The 19,583-nt window shown below is 53.7% G+C and overlaps 5 protein-coding genes across 5 annotated transcripts; 3 read left to right on the top strand and 2 right to left on the bottom strand.

The window, feature by feature from the left end:
• Positions 1 to 2,093: 2,093 nt before the first annotated feature.
• J4E86_003767 (uncharacterized protein) lies at positions 2,094 to 2,471 on the top strand (the record flags this gene model as incomplete). Its single annotated transcript, XM_051444319.1, has 1 exon — positions 2,094 to 2,471. One exon carries the CDS (start codon positions 2,094 to 2,096, stop codon positions 2,469 to 2,471), a length of 378 nt encoding a protein of 125 aa, XP_051303944.1.
• Positions 2,472 to 4,558: 2,087 nt separating this feature from the next.
• J4E86_003766 (uncharacterized protein) lies at positions 4,559 to 6,500 on the top strand (the record flags this gene model as incomplete). Its single annotated transcript, XM_051444318.1, has 3 exons — positions 4,559 to 4,595; positions 4,660 to 6,359; positions 6,411 to 6,500. 3 exons carry the CDS (start codon positions 4,559 to 4,561, stop codon positions 6,498 to 6,500), a joined length of 1,827 nt encoding a protein of 608 aa, XP_051303943.1.
• Positions 6,501 to 7,070: 570 nt separating this feature from the next.
• On the top strand, positions 7,071 to 8,611 carry J4E86_003765 (uncharacterized protein; the record flags this gene model as incomplete). The annotated part of the gene is made up of 2 exons (XM_051444317.1): positions 7,071 to 7,273; positions 7,348 to 8,611. 2 exons carry the CDS (start codon positions 7,071 to 7,073, stop codon positions 8,609 to 8,611), a joined length of 1,467 nt encoding a protein of 488 aa, XP_051303942.1.
• Positions 8,612 to 8,768: 157 nt separating this feature from the next.
• J4E86_003764 (uncharacterized protein) lies at positions 8,769 to 9,082 on the bottom strand (the record flags this gene model as incomplete). The annotated part of the gene is made up of 3 exons (XM_051444316.1): positions 8,769 to 8,856; positions 8,908 to 9,017; positions 9,068 to 9,082. The coding sequence occupies 3 exons, from the start codon at positions 9,080 to 9,082 to the stop codon at positions 8,769 to 8,771; spliced, it is 213 nt and encodes a 70-aa protein (XP_051303941.1).
• A 4,606-nt stretch (positions 9,083 to 13,688) lies between these two features.
• BST1 (GPI inositol deacylase) lies at positions 13,689 to 16,726 on the bottom strand (the record flags this gene model as incomplete). Its single annotated transcript, XM_051444315.1, has 2 exons — positions 13,689 to 16,486; positions 16,573 to 16,726. 2 exons carry the CDS (start codon positions 16,724 to 16,726, stop codon positions 13,689 to 13,691), a joined length of 2,952 nt encoding a protein of 983 aa, XP_051303940.1.
• Positions 16,727 to 19,583: the final 2,857 nt, after the last annotated feature.

Genomic DNA, 19,583 nt, shown 5'->3' with positions numbered 1-19,583 from the left:
AATAGCATATCCAACGGCGTTCTATCCCCCCTTTCCCGTCATGGTCGTAGTTAGTGCACAGAATTGGAAAGTTTATTTGAAATGACATCTCGATCATGGCGCGACGGCCTCGGGACTACTCGTGTGGAAGTCAGCTTACTTTGACACTAGTGAACGTGGTCGACAGGATATGTGCGTATGCCCGGAAAAGATCCCGAGCGAAGAAGAATAGAAGCTGGTGGTGAAAGTGGGATCATCGGTGGTGGTCACGGTAGTTGAATGTGGAGGCGCGTCATCCATTTTGGGTTAGCGCGTCTTTCTCTTCGTTCTTTCATCGAACAGCGAACATGACGCGGCAACGCATTGCAAACAATCTTCTCCACTCCAGTCCATTATACCTACTCACTCTCTTCCTGATATGAGTTCAGGTATCGTTCTTCATTACTGTAGTGGCATCGCGCTCCTGCCTCATGGCCTGAAAATGCAGGACGCAAGTAGCGCTGACATCATAGCATGGGCCTATTGATGTGGAAGGCCCTATGGATTCCGCTCATTTTACTTTCCAGTAGTGCCCTTATATCTCCGCAGGCTTTACGCATCATACTCATCAAAAAAGCTAGATAAGCGTCTGTTGTAGCTGTGCCGCACAACGCCAACTGCGGCGAAGCAACCACGCCGCATTCGCGTTAAGATGCGCACGTATATCTGGCGAGGCAGTCTTGACGCGTTGCATGCACACAGTATGGCTCTTGCTCACGAACACGGTAGATACTCCCCGCAACCAACGACTTGTGAGAGCGCTCAGTCATACTCGTCTTTAGGAACGATGAGTCTGGTCGCAGTTCACAGCAAGTCAGTCAAGGAATCGCCATCGTCATCTTGCAGGAACTGCATCAATACAGAGATAAGCTTCACGGAGGATTGCAGGATCCCGGGGAAGTGCTAACGGTGCTGTGCCGCACGCAATGCCGGCGATAAACCAACAACTATCATGCACGAACCGACCAGCTCGCGTAGACATATCCACATGTCGTTAACTGTCCGTCACTTGACAGGTCACTCGAAGAAACTAGTAATGAAAGTTTGCCTCCAACTGCAGACAACACGCGTACTATGTATGTCACTATCCACGTTCGCAGCTCAACCAACACCATGCGGTCCGAAGTAAGTGCTGACAGCACGACTTCACCCGGTGGATTCTCCATCGGCGCAATCGCGGGACGACATGTAACGAAACTCGCTCCTCCCATCCTCCGCATGAACATGGGAAATAGCCAACTATTAACAACATACGCGGCGCGGGAGGTGACGAGCGATCCATCGTTTGTTTCCAACAGACGTGCGACGTTGAGACCGTTTCAAGGAGTGTGAGCAGGGTGGGTCATCGCAAAAACAAACGCAGCCAGACCCAACAAACAGCCTTGCCTACGCTCGTTCTTTCGCAGGAACAACAGGTTCGCTGACTCTTTGGGAGCGCGGGCCTCAGGCTTTCTGGCAACGTTTGGTCTAGCCTTTCCGCATGAAGACGGCGTGGTTTCAGACCTTCATGCAGCGAGCAGCGCCTTACGCCGCATTTGCTGCGCGCTGTTGGTTGGTCTTGCGCGACGCGGATTGTTGTGGTTGGACAAGAGCCGCGAAAATCCAACATGGAAAACACAAATCGTCGCCCTGTGAAACTGCGGATAAACTTACGCCTTGCTACAAATGTCCCGTTTTGCGGCAGTGACAGACCGGGGATACTTTTTGGTGGCGGACATTCGGTGCCCCGCGCTGCGCTGCGTCTGCGTGGTGCCCCTGGCCATCATCTTACGGCGTCGGACCCTTGGCGTGGAGATACCTTGCAGTGCCTGCCCCCCTGGGTAACGTATGATTGCGGTCACGGCAGGATGATGGATCGGCATAAACATATACGCCTCTGCATCCCCTTGGTGCCATTTTCTTGTCATACAAACATTGTTTCTCTCATATAACGGCTTTATTCGCTTCTTAACTAATATCCATTAACCACCGGTGGCGATCGCATATAATCATTCACACGCTTCCTTTCTCTCTTGAATCGAGACTACCATCTCCAACACACACACGCCTTACAACAACCGTCTTTCGTCATCAACATGTCCTACCCACCACTCTCGCCTACCGGCCTCCCCAGCTCCCCACGAGCAAACCGCCAAATGCAAATGCTTTCTCCGCTCGACACATCCTTCTCGGCCAACTCATCGCAAACAAACTCGCCTTATTCAAGCACTTCGGAAAAGGATCCGCGCAAACCTCGCGACATCTTCGCCGACGCTACCATCCCTCTCAGCCCAGCATCAACAACAGCCTCGCACTCCAAAGAGAACCCCTACGAGGGTCTTGAACCGCGGAAGCGCAGCGGCCTCGCACGTCTGTTCTGCTGTCTCGGTCGCGAAGAGCGCGCACGGCGCCGTGTGAACAGGAGCTTGGAGTTTGAAAAGGTTGGCGAGCAGTGCCATTGGTCTGAGTACTAAGCCATGGCATCGCCGATAACACACTCGATGGCGTTGATGCTGTACTGCAAGAGGTCGTCTAAAGTCCGGTCGGACACCGATCCGTGACATGAAACGCGACAGCACGGAAGACCACCCCACCGAATCTTCAAACATCTGACAGCCCCGGACGCACACATACCGAGCGAACAATCCCCCGGTCGGTGTCCGAAAGTCCGTACTTTCCTGCGATGCGATGCGAAAGTCTAATCGCATTGCTCAAACACCTTTTCGATACAACGTGTCGAATTTTATACCCCGTCACTGCGACGTTTCTTATGTTTATATTCACAACACACTTTCCTCGGACTGGAGTCTTTCCGGTTTCTTCGCTTGGGGCAATGCTGGTGTCTGGATAGACGAGCAATTGCAGGGGTTCTTTGGGAAGCGCTGGTGTTGGGGTTGTTCTGCTCTACATCGCTCTTAGGAAGAGAGATCAACGCGTCTTTGAGATAGGAATAGACAGAAAGAGATGTTACTGTCGAAGACAACAATGAAAATACGTCATTACCATCATGCCATATCCATCCTGAGCTCACCTTTCACTTTCTCACAACCACTCCGTGAACATATCCCTCAACTGCTATGCCTCCCTCCCAACCACCCACCACATCACGTGCCTATTCCCCCCTAACTCCCTCCCATACCAACGCAACACCCTTCTCCCCGCCGAATTCATACTCCCTCTATCCTCTAGCCCTCTATCCTCAATCTCATACACCCCCTCTAGTAACGCATCTACCGCGTCCCCAGCCAAATTCTTCTCAGCCAGCACCTCCTTCCCGATCTTCCCAAACACAGCCCTCAAAGCCTCCTCGGAACTTATAGCCCGATATCTAGATGTAAGCGGATAGACCGCGTAGGAAGGCCTTTCTTACGCCACCACTACAGTCCTCATTACCTCCACGAGATCAGTCAAGGCCAGCATCCAAGACCTATTTTACGTTTTTCACAGCGCGGGCAAAACGGGTTTCTAATTTTGAGCAAGTATAGCGACAAGAATATCATCCATGAAAGTATTCTGTTGGAGAATGGTATAAGGAATACCGGATTCCATGACCCATTCCTTGCCGTGCGGCTTACAATCGTGGTTCAACATTACCTAGGTATGCTCAACTGGCTGTTCGGCACGCTGTGTCATCAACAACTTAGGGTAAGCTGTGCAGTTATTGACGATGTTGTGCCCTTCATGAACTGCTCGGAGCACCCTATGCTGCTTCATCATGCGGAGGACTGACTTTCCTTAGTTTGCGGTGCAGACGAATGTTCTTTCATCCAACTTACCTAGGTAGTCATGGTCGTTTCTCTAACGACTACCCCGAGGCGCATCCAGCGTCGACGCCAAGGAGCGAGATGGAGACACCGACGTCTTCGTACGAACTGTGGCCCCGTGGCCCCGTGCCCAGACCGAGCCTCATCCATCACATGACCAAATGAGGCTCATCATAGCCTTGCGCGCTTGCAAGCTCGGTCGAGGAATCCCTTCCTCGGCTCCTGGGCTGTGGGTGTGAAATTGCCGGCTCGTCGCGTCCGTGTTTAGTGGGGACACTGCCGCGGGGCACCCCAGAATCGCGATGTGTACACCTCGGAAACATGGCATTTCGCAAACAGGCTGAGAAGGAAGGAAGCTGCAGTCTTGGTGTCTTGGGACGAATTTAGCAGAGCCATATAAGATAGTCGCTCGTTGCATCCATCCGGGCAAGCGGCCGTCAGACTGCAAACATCACGTCACCGGCATCAGCGAAACCTTAGTCCGACAACCTCGGCTTGTTCCATTCACAGCTCCACCCCGGTCATCGCAGCCAGCGCGTGCTCATTTGGCCTCGGATCTACTGAAAGCTAGGACTTCTGATATCATCTCCTGTAATTTCTTCCCTGGTTACTTCACCTATCTTTCTTTGTGATGTTCAGCAGAGCTGCACGCGCGCGAGTACCCGCCTCCGCCTCGATACTTCGCAGACCACTTTTGAACCAGCCCGCTTTTGCGAAGCCTAGAGTATGTTGTCGCGTGGAGGATCGAGTCTTGGTGGGGAGGAGATGCTGACCACTGGCGCGTGTAGATTGTCGCAATGGCTCCAGCACGGAAACAGTCGAGTTTGCCAGCGGGTAAGTGGATGCGCTTCTTTCACATGCTTGGGATGGTTCAGAACTAATCACGAGGTCTGCGCAGGTTACAAGGAGGACCACAGCAAAGGTGCCATGCTGCGCTTCGAAGACTCCCTTCCGCGACTCCCCGTCCCCACCTTAGAGGAGACCGCCAAGCGATACCTCAAGTCCGTTCACCCGCTCCTCTCCCAAAACGAGTTCGACGCGACTACAAAGGCTGTCAATGAGTTCGTGGCTCCTGGCGGGCCTGGAGAGAAGCTCCAAAAGCGCTTGGTGGAGCGGAGAGAGGACCCCAAGCACAGGAACTGGATCTACGAGTGGTGGAACGATGCCGCGTACATGGCCTACCGCGACCCCGTTGTGCCATACGTCAGCTACTTCTACTCGCACCGCGATGACAGGAAGAGGCGAAACCCAGCAAAGCGCGCTGCAGCTCTCTCAACAGCTGTGCTCGAGTTCAAGAAGATGGTTGATGAGTGCAGCCTGGAGCCTGAGTACATGAAGAAGCTCCCCATGGCCATGAGTTCCTACGAGCACATGTTCAACTGCTGCCGTGTACCCAAGAAGCCATCCGACACCAGCACGAAGTACCCTTACAAGGAGAACCCGCACATCATTGCGATAAGGAAGAACCAGTTCTGGAAGATCCCCCACGAGATCAACGGAAAGCAGCTCAACACCAGCGAGCTCGAGCTCCAGTTCCAGCGCGTATATGAGAAGGCTGAGAAAGCGCCCGCAGTCGGTATTCTCACATCCCAGAACCGTGATGTGTGGTCAGACGTCTACCCCAAGCTCAAGGCTGCCTCTGCCAACAACGCCGCATCCCTTCAAGACATTGAAGCCGCCTCCTTTGTCGTTTGCCTCGACGACGCATCTCCCGTCACTCTCGAAGAGCGCGCACACCAGTACTGGCACGGCGATGGCGCGAACCGCTGGTTCGACAAGCCCCTCCAGTTCATCGTCAACGAGAACGGCACATCTGGCTTCATGGGCGAGCACTCCATGATGGACGGCACACCCACCCACCGCCTCAACGACTACGCGAACCAGCAAATCTTCACCAACGCCCTCCCCTTCGACGACCCCAACGTCCGCTCCGACCTGCCCAACCCGAAACCCCTCCGCTTCGAGATCAACGCGGAGCTCCAGCAAGACATCGCCGACGCCCAATCCCACTTCTCCCGCCAAATCGGCGCACACGAGCTCAGAGTGCAAGCCTACCAAGGCTACGGCAAAGGCCTAATCAAGAAGTTCAAGTGCAGCCCCGACGCCTACGTCCAAATGATCATCCAGCTCGCCTACCACAAGTTCTACGGCAAGAACCGACCCACGTACGAGTCCGCGGCGACCCGCCGCTTCCAACAAGGCCGAACAGAAACCTGCAGAACCGTCTCCGACGAATCCGTCGCGTTCTGCAACGCCATGGCCGACGCCGATGCTACACCCGAGGAGTGCGCGAAGAAGTTGCGAGCCGCACTCGACGCACACGTCAAGTACATCTCCGACGCCAGCGACGGCCGCGGTGTAGACCGCCACCTCTTCGGCCTGAAGAAGTGCCTCAAAGAGGGCGAGGAGGTACCTGCTCTGTACCAAGACCCAGCCTACACCTACAGCTCCACATGGTTCATTTCGAGTTCTCAGCTGTCGAGCGAGTACTTCAATGGCTATGGGTGGTCGCAGGTCATCGACGATGGATGGGGTATTGCGTATATGATTAACGAGAATAGCATCCAGTTCAATGTTTGCTCTAAGGGTCTTGGTTCGGTAAGTCGTGTCGATATGGAATATGAGGGGATGAAGGCTAACAACACACAGGAGAAGATGAGCTTTTACCTCAATGAGGCGGCGGGTGATATGAGGGATATTATGCTGCCTACTCTTGATGCGGCGAAGGCGAAGTTGTAGATGGGGGTTGGAGATGGGGGTTCTAGGAGGGTTGATATAGATCTCTTGATATACCAATCAATATTACATCTTCTTCACCATATGTTTTGTGCTGAGATGTTCACCCGATCTCTGATCATCCACCCTCATGATGCTGACTCTGACATGGCTGAAACCTGTCGAGATTCAATCTTAATCGGTTTCCGGACCGTGGGGGCATCTTGTGCATGTCCCAGGGCGAGGTGTTGATGATTAAATTGAGTTGTCGTGTTGATCCTCGAGCGTGGGATATGCACGAATGACATCAGCCTCACACCGCTAGCTCGCATCCCGCGTGCCCAGGTGAGCTTGGTGAAGCTTCCCCCACAACTCAATTGCTCCCGCTGCAATGGAATATTGCGCGTCCGAACCTTCTTCAGACGGCAGCCGCGTTCCATAATGCCGAACCGATTTTAGCCCTTGCACTTCCCACCAGGAATGTCTATGACTCTATTCAATTAGCAGTCACACATCCAGCTCTTCACACGATCGAGGAGTCATTTCAGCACCAGCCAGCGCAGACCCTGTAGCAGAGTCCTGCCATACAGTACCATGGCGCAAGTTCAGCGACCGCTTATCATACAGTCGCAGATGATACGACTATGCTGCCCGCGCACGGCGAGAAGAACAAGCAGCGCGCTGTTCGCAAGAGGAAGCTACTACCGAAAGCTGCACACCAAGACGGTTACCGACAACGACATTTCGCATCTGGCGAGCTTACCATTACACCCGTTGACACTGGCCGATCTCGTCAAGTGAGTGTTGTCAGACCTGTCTTTCCCAATGCATCTGCCGAGGACCCTGGCTAACGCTGTCGCGTGCGCAACAGACACGGAAGACCGCCGCTGACGACCCAACAACTCCTCACGTCGGCAAACTTCACCCTCTCCATCCTCCCCGCCCGCCTCGCGCACCGCATACAATCGCTCCGCAACCTCCCGTTCATCGTCGTTTCCAATCCTCATGTCTCCAAGATCCACTCGAATTACATGCACAGCCTGTCGACGCTGCTACCATGGGCTGAGCAGGAGATAAAGACGCTGGAGGAGGAAGTCAAGTTCACCGAGGTCATGGCGGATCTGGTACAAACACATGCCAATACGATTAGCATACTGGCGAGAGGCTTTCTGGAGGCGAGGAAATACATCAGCCCAAAGGATGTGACCCGATTCCTGGACGAGCATCTGCGCGCGCGGATAGGCACGAGGTTGATTGCGGAACAGCATCTGTCTCTTCACTTCTCCAGTCAGCCGCATTGCGAGATGATGCATGAAGTAGACGAGAGCCCAGGATACATCGGCGTTATCGACACAAGACTCAGGCCGGCGAGGATTGTAGACCACTGCGCCAACGTGGTGGGCGAGATCTGTGAGCTGAAGTATGGCGTCCGGCCGACCATCGTCATCAACGGCGAACCCGACTACGAATTCGCGCATATACCCGTCCATCTCGAATACATCATCACCGAGTTGCTCAAGAACGCGTTCCGCGCGACGGTGGAAAGCGGCATGGAACGCGAACCCATCGAAGTGACCATCGCCCCGCTTCCAGAACTTCTACCCGAAGATGCAAGCAGCGAGAACTCAAAAGACATCCGAAACAAGAAGGTTGACAATGAGGATCAGGGCAATGTAGATCAGGTCTCACAGCGCTTTACAGGCAACAGCTCGCCTACGTCTCCACCGTCCGACTCGAACATTCTCCCGCTCAAACACAGCACACCCGGCGTGACGATACGAATTCGAGACCGAGGCGGCGGCATCTCCCCCGATAACCTCTCACACATCTGGGACTACAGCTTCACAACTTTCAACGACGCGCAGGCAATTACCACCCTTTCCGGTGGTAGCAATTCAGCCACCGGCATGGATGCTCTGAACGCCTTCTCAGGGGCAGGAGGCGATGGAGTGAACAGTCTAGCGGGGCTGGGATACGGACTGCCGTTGGGAAGAGCCTATGCGGAATACTTCGGCGGAGGTATTGCAGTACAGAGTCTCTGGGGGTGGGGTACAGACGTGTACCTCAGCTTAAGAGGAGTGGGCAGAGTAGACACCGTACAGGAGGCTAGGGAAGACGCGGGGAGGCAGAGATGAAGGAATCACAGGCAGACGACGTCACGTTGTCGGTAAAGCCGTTGATTATCGTTATATACCCATGAAATCATATGCTCATGCATCATGCCCTATGCTTCCGCTCATTGGCCTACATCTTGATCTTTGTGCACCCATCAGCGGCGGTCGTGTAGTAGCTCTATTGTGTTTTCATCTCTCCGTCCGCCTCGACGTTGACGTGCTCGTTGGACGAGAGGGTGGTGACCACGCCTTCGGGGATCTCGGCGCTGCCGTGTGTCATTATTACTGCGGGGAAGTTTGGGTATAGAGACGCGTACCTGAAGCCCTTGATAAGAGTGAACTCGTTGGTGATCTTGCCGCCCTGATCGATAACGTGCTGCTTTGCGTTGTCGAGCTCCTCCTTGGGAGCGGATTCCTTGAGGGTGACCTTGCATCCGTTAGTATGATACAGACTGCAGTGTGTTGGGGAGGACTCACCATGAAGGCAGGCATGTTGAGAGTTGGTAGCGAGGTTTGCTGGTTTAGTTGAGGGGTAGTTTAGTGAAGCTGAGTTGCAGTGTTGTGGTGTTGATGCAGCAAGGTCAAAGCGTGTCAGTGGCTTATATACCTCAGCTATCTCTCCATCGGACCCTGTCAACAAGCAGTCTAGAGCCTTGGATAGGCGGCGTCTGACGATGACGTGCGCTGTCCAGACTATGCCCACCCTCGGCGCCATGTGAGACAGCCTGCCCCACCACCCGTACGTGGGAGGCGCGCGCTCTTATCGATAAGCCCATCCCTGCAGCTGCGGCCTTAGCGGCTGGACTAGCGCCGAAAAAGTTGGGATCGTGAAGTTGCTTGCCGCTCCAACTTTGACTTTGCGCGCGACGAGTCGAGACCCAACACGCCACTCTGACGACTTCCACTGAAGTCTGAGAGTGCGATACGACAACCAGCAGATATGGCGGACGCACAGAGTAATAGGCCGCATCGGCCGAAGAAGGAAAAGAAACCGCATACGGGCGACAAGAACCCCAAGGCTTTCGCATTCTCAGCGCCGGGCAAATTGAAGCGGAATGCTGCGCGCTCCACTGAAGTATGTAAGGCTCGAAGCTGTGCGCCACTCTGGCTAACATTTCCAGGTCAAAGAAAAGCGCCTCCACGTCCCGCTCGTCGACCGTCTTCCCGAAGAAGCACCTCCCATCATCGTCGGCGTCGTCGGCCCTCCCGGTGTCGGCAAGACTACTCTCATCAAGAGCTTAATCAGACGGTATACCAAGCAGACCCTCTCCACGCCCACGGGCCCCCTCACAGTCGTCACCTCGAAGCGCCGCCGCCTCACGTTCCTAGAATGTCCCGCCGACTCGCTCGCCAGCATGATCGACATCGCAAAAGTGGTGGACATAGTGCTGTTGATGATTGACGGCAACTACGGCTTCGAGATGGAGACCATGGAGTTCTTGAACGTCCTGAGCGCAAGCGGTATGCCCGGAAACGTCTTCGGTATCCTCACACATTTGGATTTGTTCCGGAAACAGGAGACGCTCAAGCTGCAGAAGAAGAGGCTCAAGCACAGGTTCTGGAGCGAATTATACCAGGGCGCCAAACTCTTCTATCTCAGTGGTGTGGTCAATGGACGGTACCCAGACAGGGAGATTATGAACCTCTCGAGGTTTCTGAGCGTCATGAAGAACCCCAGACCGCTGGTGTGGAGGAATTCTCATCCGTACTGCTTGGCGGATAGATTCCTGGATATTACGCCTCCGACCGATATCGAGCAGAACCCTAAATGCGATCGCACGATTGCGCTGTACGGATATCTGCGCGGCACGAACTTTCCCGCTGGGTCGTCGAGAGTACACATACCGGGTGTTGGAGATCTGACAGTCACTGCGACGGAAGCGCTACCCGATCCATGTCCGACACCGTTTGCAGAGAAGGCAGTGGAGAAGGCTTCTGGAAAGAAGAAGCGCACAAGATTGGGCGAGAAGCAGAAGATTCTGTATGCGCCAATGTCGGATGTTGGTGGTGTGCTCGTCGACAAGGACGCTGTTTACATCGACGTCAAGACTGCCACGTTCGATCCCGAGGCGGATTACTCTGAGAAAGGTCTGGGCGAGCAGATGATGATTGGACTGCAGGGTGGACGGAAGCTGCTTGGTGAAGACGACGGCAACTTTAGGCTGTTCAAGGATGGCGACGTCGTTGACAACAAGACCCTCGAGAACGATACTGCGGATACGGGTCGACGGTCTCAGCGCACGGCTAGGGCAGCAGACGCTGAAGAGGTCGACGATGAGGATCTCGATGACATCGACAGCGACGACGAGGAACTGCAGCAGGACCACAGCGATGCCGACGACGACGAAGACGATACTGGATTCTTGGATACCAACGGCCCCCCGAACGGCAAGCTCAAGATCTCGCGCAAAGAGAAGGAGGCGGACACTGCCGAGGACGTAGCGTTCGCGGACAGTGACTCCGATCTCGGCTCAATATCTGGCGATGAACAGGATCTAGAGGATCTCGAAGAGGGCGATCTTGATTCTCAAGATTCAGACTCAGATGAAGCTGAAGATGGCGCACGGTGGAAGGCAAATCTCCGAGAGAATGCTGCGAAACTACACGGGCGGAAACGACCGTACCGCGTCACAGACCTGGCGAAGATGATGTACAATATGGATCTAGCGCCGGGAGAGGTCCTCAAGAAGTGGAGATGCGATGAAGAGGAGGAAGATATTGAGGAGGAGGGTGACGAGGATGATGGCTTCTTCAATAAAAGAACAGCCGACGATGCTGCCAACGCTGAAGACCGTTACATTCCTAAGTTCAACTACGAAGAACTGGCCGAGAAATGGGAAGACGAGGACAACGTCGAGGCTCTCATGGGTCGCTTTGCTACTGGTCATATGAATGGCAAGGGTGGTGATGATGACGAAGATAATGACGACTTTGAAGGCTTCGACGAAGACGACGAGGGTGACGGCGAGTTTGAGGATCTTGAGACTGGTGAGAAGCACGGTGGTGAAACCGAGAACACTGGGGCTGAAGCTGAAACAAACGACATCGAAGCAGAGCGCGAAAAGAACGCTCGGCGGAAGGAGGAACTGAAGCTTCGGTTCGAGGAGGAAGATCGCGAAGGTTTCATGAACGACAAGGCTGATGCAAGAAAAGAGGGTGGTGGTGAAGAAGAGTTCGGCGAAGACGATTGGTACGACGCACAGAAGGCCATGATCCAGAAGCAACTGGACATCAACCGCGCCGAGTTCGACCAACTGGATGAGATATCTCGTGTTCAGGTTGAAGGCCACAAGGCGGGAACATACGCTCGCATAGTGCTCGAAAACGTACCCTACGAGTTCTCCGCACACTTCAACCCCCGATTCCCCGTTCTCATCGGTGGCCTGACGCCAACTGAAGAGCGCTTTGGCTTCGTTCAGATCCGCATCAAGCGCCACAGATGGCACAAGAAGATTCTCAAGACGAACGATCCCCTCATCTTCTCGCTGGGCTGGAGACGATTCCAAACTACGCCCATCTACAGCATCTCCGATTCACGAACAAGGAACCGCATGCTAAAATACACACCCGAGCACATGCATTGCTTCGGCACCTTCTACGGCCCCCTCGTCGCCCCAAACACCGGCTTCGTCTGCATCCAATCCCTCTCCAACAAAACCCCCGGTTTCCGCATCGCAGCCACGGGCGTCGTCCTCAACGTCGACGAATCCACCGAAATCGTCAAGAAGCTAAAACTAACCGGCCACCCCTACAAGATCTTCAAAAACACCGCTTTCGTAAAAGACATGTTCAAATCGAGTCTCGAAATCGCAAAGTTCGAAGGCGCAAGCATCCGCACCGTCTCTGGCGTCCGCGGGCAGATAAAGCGCGCTCTCAGTAAGCCCGAAGGAAACTTCCGTGCCACGTTCGAAGACAAGATCCTCATGAGCGATATCGTGTTCCTCAGGGCGTGGTACCCCATCAAGCCCCGCCGCTTCTACAACACCGTCACCAACCTGCTCAACCCCGCCCTCCCAGGCCAGGACGGCGAGTCCACATCCTGGACGGGCATGCGCCTCACGGGTCTCGTCCGCTACGAAAACGGCATCGCCACGCCCTCCGAGAAAAACTCCGCCTACCGCCCCATCGACCGCCCCACCCGCGTCTTCAACCCCCTGCGCGTCCCCCGCAAACTCGCCGCAGACCTGCCCTTTAAATCGCAGATCGCGACGGTCAAGCCGCAGAAGAAACAGACGTATATGCAGAAACGCGCTGTTGTTGTGGGCGGCGAGGAGAAGAAGGCAAGGAGGCTGATGGATCAGGTGGTTGCGATTAGGAATGATAAAGTGGAGAAGAGGAGGAAGAAGCAGGAGGAACGCAAGGATCCGTATAAGAAGAAGGTCGCCGAGAATGCGGAGAAGAGGGCGGAGAGGGAGAAGAGGGAGAAGCAGGAGTATTGGGCGAGGGAGGGGAAGAAGAGGAGTCATTCTGGGGGGGATGAGGGTGGGGGGAAGAGGAGGAGGTAGATGATGAACCTTTTTTTGGAAAAGATAGTGAAGTAGCATTTTGTGGCGTTTAGATATGGTATTGTAGTTGAAAACATCATTTGCTCGTTCACATCTGACGAGGTTCTGTTTTGTGCATGCACTGACATTTCACCAGCATGCTGATCTCAGGGTATCGTAGTGAGACTTGATCTTCTTATTGTAGCATCCGCCATTACACAATATAGTCCCCGAAGCCCCATCGCTTCACCAGATTAACTATTCTGCCTACATGTGCGCAATGTTATACACCACCACCATATTGCGCTGCTGTCTTCCCACCAAGATCCTCTTCTAATACGACCCCGTGGGCCAAACAACCCAATGCCATTCGAAACAAGTCATATGCGCCGCCCATATGCAACGCAATCATCTAGTAGAAAAAAACCCAAAACAGAAGCTACATATGCTCCTTACAGAAAATGCTAATGCCATGAGATATAAAACGCCAGCTGGAGTAGCAACCCGGACATGCAATGTGAGAGAGAGAGAGAACGAAGAAGAAGAAAAAGTGGGGTATTGAACGCCGAAAAAGAATTATGAGTGAGAATTGAAATTTGCGACTATCGCTGCTGTCATGGTCGTTTCTTCGTCTCGCTATCGGGGGTTCTGCTTTGTATGGGGGTGCTTGTTCTTCTTGATGACCAGGTTGATGGGTCGAAGTGGATGGCGACGAGCCAGGCACATAGTATGTTGGCTAGGTGGTGTAAAACGTATGCGTACGTGACACCATAGACAGCGGCGTATGCGCCGATGGAGAAGAGCAGGATGTTTGTGAGGATCGAGACGCGGAACTCCGCGCGAGGGACCATGCGGCCGGTGCTGAGTGTTTCGACAAGCAGGATGAATGGCATGATTGAGAGGATGTTGTGGTGCGACGAGAAGGGTGTCATCCAATGTACAGCCAGGTTGCGGATCCAGACTACCAATACCGGGAGGTTGATGGGCAGTATCCAGAGCATCAGGATGAAGATGGAGTGTGCGTAGTTGTAGAAGTTGTAGTTCGAGTCGAGACTGGATTCTGTCGCCAATCGGAAAGCACGAACGCTGGTTGCGAGCTGCACCAGGCAGAGCACAACGTAAGCGAAGTGATACGGTATCACTGTCGAGACCAGTGACAGCAGGATCAACGTGGTGATTACGCGCTGTCGATTTGACGTCACGGCAAAGGCTGATGGCGATCTCTTTGCTTCATCTCTCCGAAGTCTGGCAGATATGACAACAGAGTACAAGAAGGCGAACAGGAGTTCCAAGAGCAGTACAATGTAGTTGATTGCCACACAAACTCCGATGCACATCAGACCGAATAGTGGAACAAGGAACCAGAAGAAGGTGTCGTCCGAGCCGAGAAGCAATTCGTTGCTTGCAGTGTGCAGCAGTGATGTCGTGTTTGTGGTTTTACCACCCAGTGACCATTGCTTCGATTGGTGTTGGGCGCCTGCTAAAGTAATCGACAGGAAAGTGAGCGCGGATAGGGCTAGTGGCAGCGAGCTCTTCAAGCACTCGTTCAGCCCTTGCGTGAAGCTCATGAAGACACCAGTGTTGTCGTACGTTCTGAACTGTTGGCGCAGGACGAGAGCAACGACCAGTAATGGGAACGCGGCGAAGACGATGCGGTAACGCATCCACAGCTTTCCGAAACTACCCAGGATGTCCACATTGAGATTGATCTCCACACTGCTGTCGCAAGTCGGGTCAGACCAGATCTGTAGTGATAGCCCATTGGAGGGCTGTTTCGCGTGAAGAGCAGGCGGCATGTATGGCGATACCCCGTGAAGGTTGATGCTGGCATCTTTGACGTTGACAAAGAACTTGCTTTCGTAGATATCGGTAACGTACTGCCGCAGTAGCGGAGCGAAGAGCTCTCCTGCGTCGCACGACTGCTTGCCGATGTGGATGTTGTAGGCTAAAAGTGCAGAGTGCAGAGCCGGGATCTTGATGTCTGTCACCAATGGACGTTGTGCTGGAAGTCTGAGAGACAGTCCAGTCGTCAAAAGGTGCTGCAAGCCCATATCAACGGTGATCTGAGATTCAGAGGCGGCGCTGAATTCGGCAACTACCCAGCCCGTACTGCGCTCTCCAGCCTTGTCAACCACGGCCACGAACTGATGCTCTGCAAGATCTTCGATGTCATATTGGAGGTACGAGAATGGTCGTTCGTCCATCTTGAAGGGGTAGGTGGAGTGGCGCGTCGATGCAGGGAGGGCGATCACATCCGACGCAGCATTCTTGCAGGCAAGTCGTGTGGCGCCGACACTATCACCCGAGAGATCCATGTTCATAGAGAACAGCGTCGTCGATTGACCAGGTTGCGATGGAAACACACTGCAGAACAGCACCTCCAGTAAGCCATGATCTCCGGGATGGTCGAGTTGTTCATTGGTAAGAAGCGTGAACTTTCTTCCCGCAGCTTGGGGCGGCACCGGGATGAGGTGTGCATTCGGCCGTTGCTTGGACTTCCCAAGACTTCTCAGCACCAGCTTTTCACCCTCTGCGATAATGGCGCTGTTCTCCTCGAGCGTGAGAAGTGTTTTGGCTTCTTTCTGAGGAAGAGTCTTCTCAGCAATGTCCTCCAGTCCTGTCAAGAACCACCTCTTGAACCCACGCATGCGCTCAGCCCGTGGTACAGTCTGCGTCGCGCGTGACACATCGATGACCTCGTACAAAGCACGTACAACCGCCTTCCTATGCTGGTCACACCAGGTGATCGCTAGGTGATCAATGCCTGTCCAAACATTTGGCATCGATGTGGAGAAGACGGTGAACCCGTGGGTTTCAGGAACCAGTGACTCGATACTGGCGTAATCTGAAGAGATCATGGTATCCAAGCTTCCTCCCGCTATCGAGATGAGCGTGACATGCCAAAGCGGGTTGTCGATGGCCCATTTCTGCGAGTATGCGTTTCTCCAGTATTCATTGACACCCTTATAGGTGCGGACAATATCTCCATCAAAAGACACTGGTGGCCGGGCATGCGGCGCGGCGAGCGTTATAATGGTGTTTATCGAATTGGCCTGGTAGTTGGGCATAGTGAGCATGGTACGCGCGACCACACCACCCATGGAATGCCCGACAACAATGACCGAAGTTGGGTCGGGCAGGCTAGAGTCGCGCAGAAACTTGCCCGGAGTGTGGTATAGGGATAATATGTATGTGATGGCATCGTTGAGGTATTCGGCCTGGTCGAGCAAAGTTTGGCCGTGGAATGCGGTGATGTCTTCGTTGAAATCGACCGAGAAGAAGTCGAGTGGCCTCTTCCCTGCCTTTCCGGCGTCGGCATCGTGTTGGACGGTGTTGTGGTAGTGGTATGCGGCTTCGGCGGCGAGGGAGCGTACTTGTTTGTAGCTGCCAGCGTTTCCAGGGACGAAGAGCACTGGCACGCCCTTGACCTATATGATGTCAGCATTTCTCACTTCGCACGAGACGAAGCACATGCCCTGGTATCCTCATCCAAGCTACCTTCCCGGTATAGATACAGCGAGTACTTGCTTGCGAAGCGCGTGTGTTCGGTGTCGAAATCGTTGTATCTCTTATAGCTGGGCCGCATGTAGGACATGCCGCAGCCTTTGACGTCTAATTGCCGCGTCAAGAATGACTGGGCCATGAGGAACATGGCAACAAAGGCCGCCAATGTCGTCAAGAGAGTGCAGGGCGAACATGCCCACGGAGAGCGAAGCCGGTGGCGCCATTTCTTGTTGTGGTCCGCGACCATCGTGTGCGGTGGGCTCTCTTTCACTAAAGCGCCCATGGTGGAGTCTGCTTTCGGGTGCGCCATGTGTGGTCGTGCGGTGGTGAGAGATTCGGATATAGCGAGAGGGTGGGCCGCCATTCGTTGTGAAGGCACGTCTGTGTGGTTCCTGGGCCTGTTCTCTTTCACCCCGCCCTGCGCATTCACTAGCAATCCTTCAGTCTGAGCGTCGAGTCTATCCACATGTTCCGGAAGTGGTGCGGGTGAATTGTCGGCAGTCGATTCGGGATGGTTATGCTCGGGGCTTCGGTCTGGGGAGGAGCGCAGTCGCATCTATGGGTGGACGTCGCAGTACAACGAGAGTCGTGCCTGCCGTGTTGATATTAGAGGAGTGCAGCGTCGAGCGCACCTTCCTCGGCGAGTATGTGAGTCGGCAAATTTCCGGAAGCGTCTGAAGCGACAGTGGGGGCTCAATGGGCTCAGGTAGGGCGCTGGAATGCGATGCTAGCGCAGTAGGAGCCCATGGAAACGACGTCGACTTGTTGAGTGCAGAAAATGCACGGCGGGCGTGCTTGGGTGTTTGAGGAAAGGGCGTCGCAAGCTGCCAAGGAGAACCGAGTCTAGTCGTAAATCGTGAAGTAACGAGCGACGGGATCACCGCAGGGCCCTCACCGCGACCCAACGCCGCATCCGACTTACTCGGATGATCGGCAGCCTTTCAAGTGGCGAGACAGGTAGTCCAAGGATACGGGGGGTACTAGGACGATGCGCCGTCCTTATCTGAACATTGGCATGCTGGTGTTGATGCAGAATCGTTGGAGGCGTTGGCGGGTCGCGAGGCTGGCGACAGGGTTGAGGCCAGTGCAACGAAACAATGACGACGCTTTACCGGGGTTCGCTGCAAAACACCGTCGATGCGCGCCATCCTAGCCCATCCGGTTGTGCGATAAGACCTGGAAATGCCGCATGTATGCAGTGATCTTGTCTGCATCTTCCTCCTGTTGTTATGGCTACAGCAAAACCACATCGTCGTACGTTGCTGATGGCTGCTTCGGGACAGACTACGGTCGCTTACGCGCTACAGCCGGATAGCCGATATGGATTGAATCTTTACCAGCTGCTTTCTATCATTCATGATGCAATCCGCCGGGTAGCTATCACGTCTACAACGTCAACATCTTCATGCACATATGGATGGCATTATGCAACTGGCATCGTGGTGGAACATAGCGTGTTAGCGGAAGCTTGAGCCAGCAATCAGGATCTGCCCGCTAGCACCCGACTTCACGAGAGGCTAACGATCCTGCGCCATCGCCGTATTGGCTCCACAGTTTGGGTGCACCGTCAGGGTGGCTGCATCTGGCGCCTGCAGCTGCTGCTGAGCATCATCATCACCAGGGAAGTGGCGACCCCGCAAAGCTGAGGGGTCAGAAGACCAAACTTGAGGACATGGCACTGGCTCCAAAGCTTTGACGTTCTTTGCGAGTCACCAGCTTGAGATCGACAAAGTCGAGGCAAACAGACATCAGTACAGATCAGGCGAACACATGGTCAACCATCAGACCACTTCCGAACATCGAACCAGACGGGCATGATTTTGAATCCTCTCGACTTTCACAGCAGACATTCGCCTCCAAGCTTCAATTTTCAGAACACAACGCAAACGGAGTGTAAAGAAGAAGATACACAGGGAATCTTGGAGGTTTATATACCTACTGAGTCCTAGTCCCGAAGACGATCCCGCACATGCAAAGTGATGAATGCGCTTTCTAGTCTTCCGAGAATGAGACACCATGTGAAGCAGTTAACAGCTCTTTGTATACCAAACTTTTGCAGTTTTTCAGCGACCCGAACATTAACTCTTCTTTGATCCTTTTGAATCAGAAGATTGAAATGGGTACGCTGATCTCGAGAAGCAGACATAACGATTTCGGTGTGTCTTTTGAGTATCCAGACCTCCACAGACATGAGTCATCTTGGTCGCATTTTTGTTTACTTCTCCCAGAAACCACCATGGCATTATAGCTGACTGTTCTTGGAAGCTAGCAATAAAAGGTTGTGGAGGAAGAGAGCAAGAAGAGCGCAGAAGCCGGAGTATTTGTACTGACTACACCGCTGCAGCCAAAGTGGCGACCCCGCGAAGCTGAGGGGTCAAAAGTTTAGACCAACACATACTCAGGGCAGGACAACGTTCGGTCATCGAAGAGAGTGGCAACTCTTCTAGATTCCTCGACTCGCACCAGCAGACATGTTAGCGTATCTTCGACGTTTTGGTGTCACTTCGCGGAGAGAGTGTATAAATGAAGACCCACAGGAACTCTCAGAGGTTTATATACTTGCTCGTAGCCAGAAACCACAGCGCACACATACTCACGGTTTGTCCTTCTTTCCGTTGTGCTTCAGGGAAAGACGTTCATGTAATCAAGGAGCTGCTATTTGGAAAATGAGAACTGGATGCTAAGAGTTTTGCAGGAACTCTCAACCATGCCATCTCTTTCTTTGCAATTTGGATAATGGGGTAGAAATCAATACGCTCTCGAGAAGCACACATGATCTCGCTGGACAGCTACTTCGAACAGCGGGAGGACCGCAGACATTACTTGTGATTCAACAGCATTTTGGTTCGCTTTGCCCAGAAACATCTCCATGTAGTTGTGGCATCGCAGTTTTTGAAGGCCGAAGCTTGGATATTGTGGAGTAGAAGAGTAAGGAGGTAGTATAAGCTGAGATTCTATACTGGCGCCGCCGCCACAGCCATAGGTTTCTCAGCTTTTGCTTTCTG

This window comes from Alternaria arbusti (assembly GCF_024043155.1).
Source record: "Alternaria arbusti strain BMP 1465 chromosome Unknown scaffold_4, whole genome shotgun sequence".
Classification (NCBI taxonomy): Eukaryota; Fungi; Ascomycota; class Dothideomycetes; order Pleosporales; family Pleosporaceae; genus Alternaria; species Alternaria arbusti.
The sequence above is the reverse complement of the archived record's forward strand: the minus strand, read 5'-3'. Positions and strand labels throughout refer to the sequence as shown.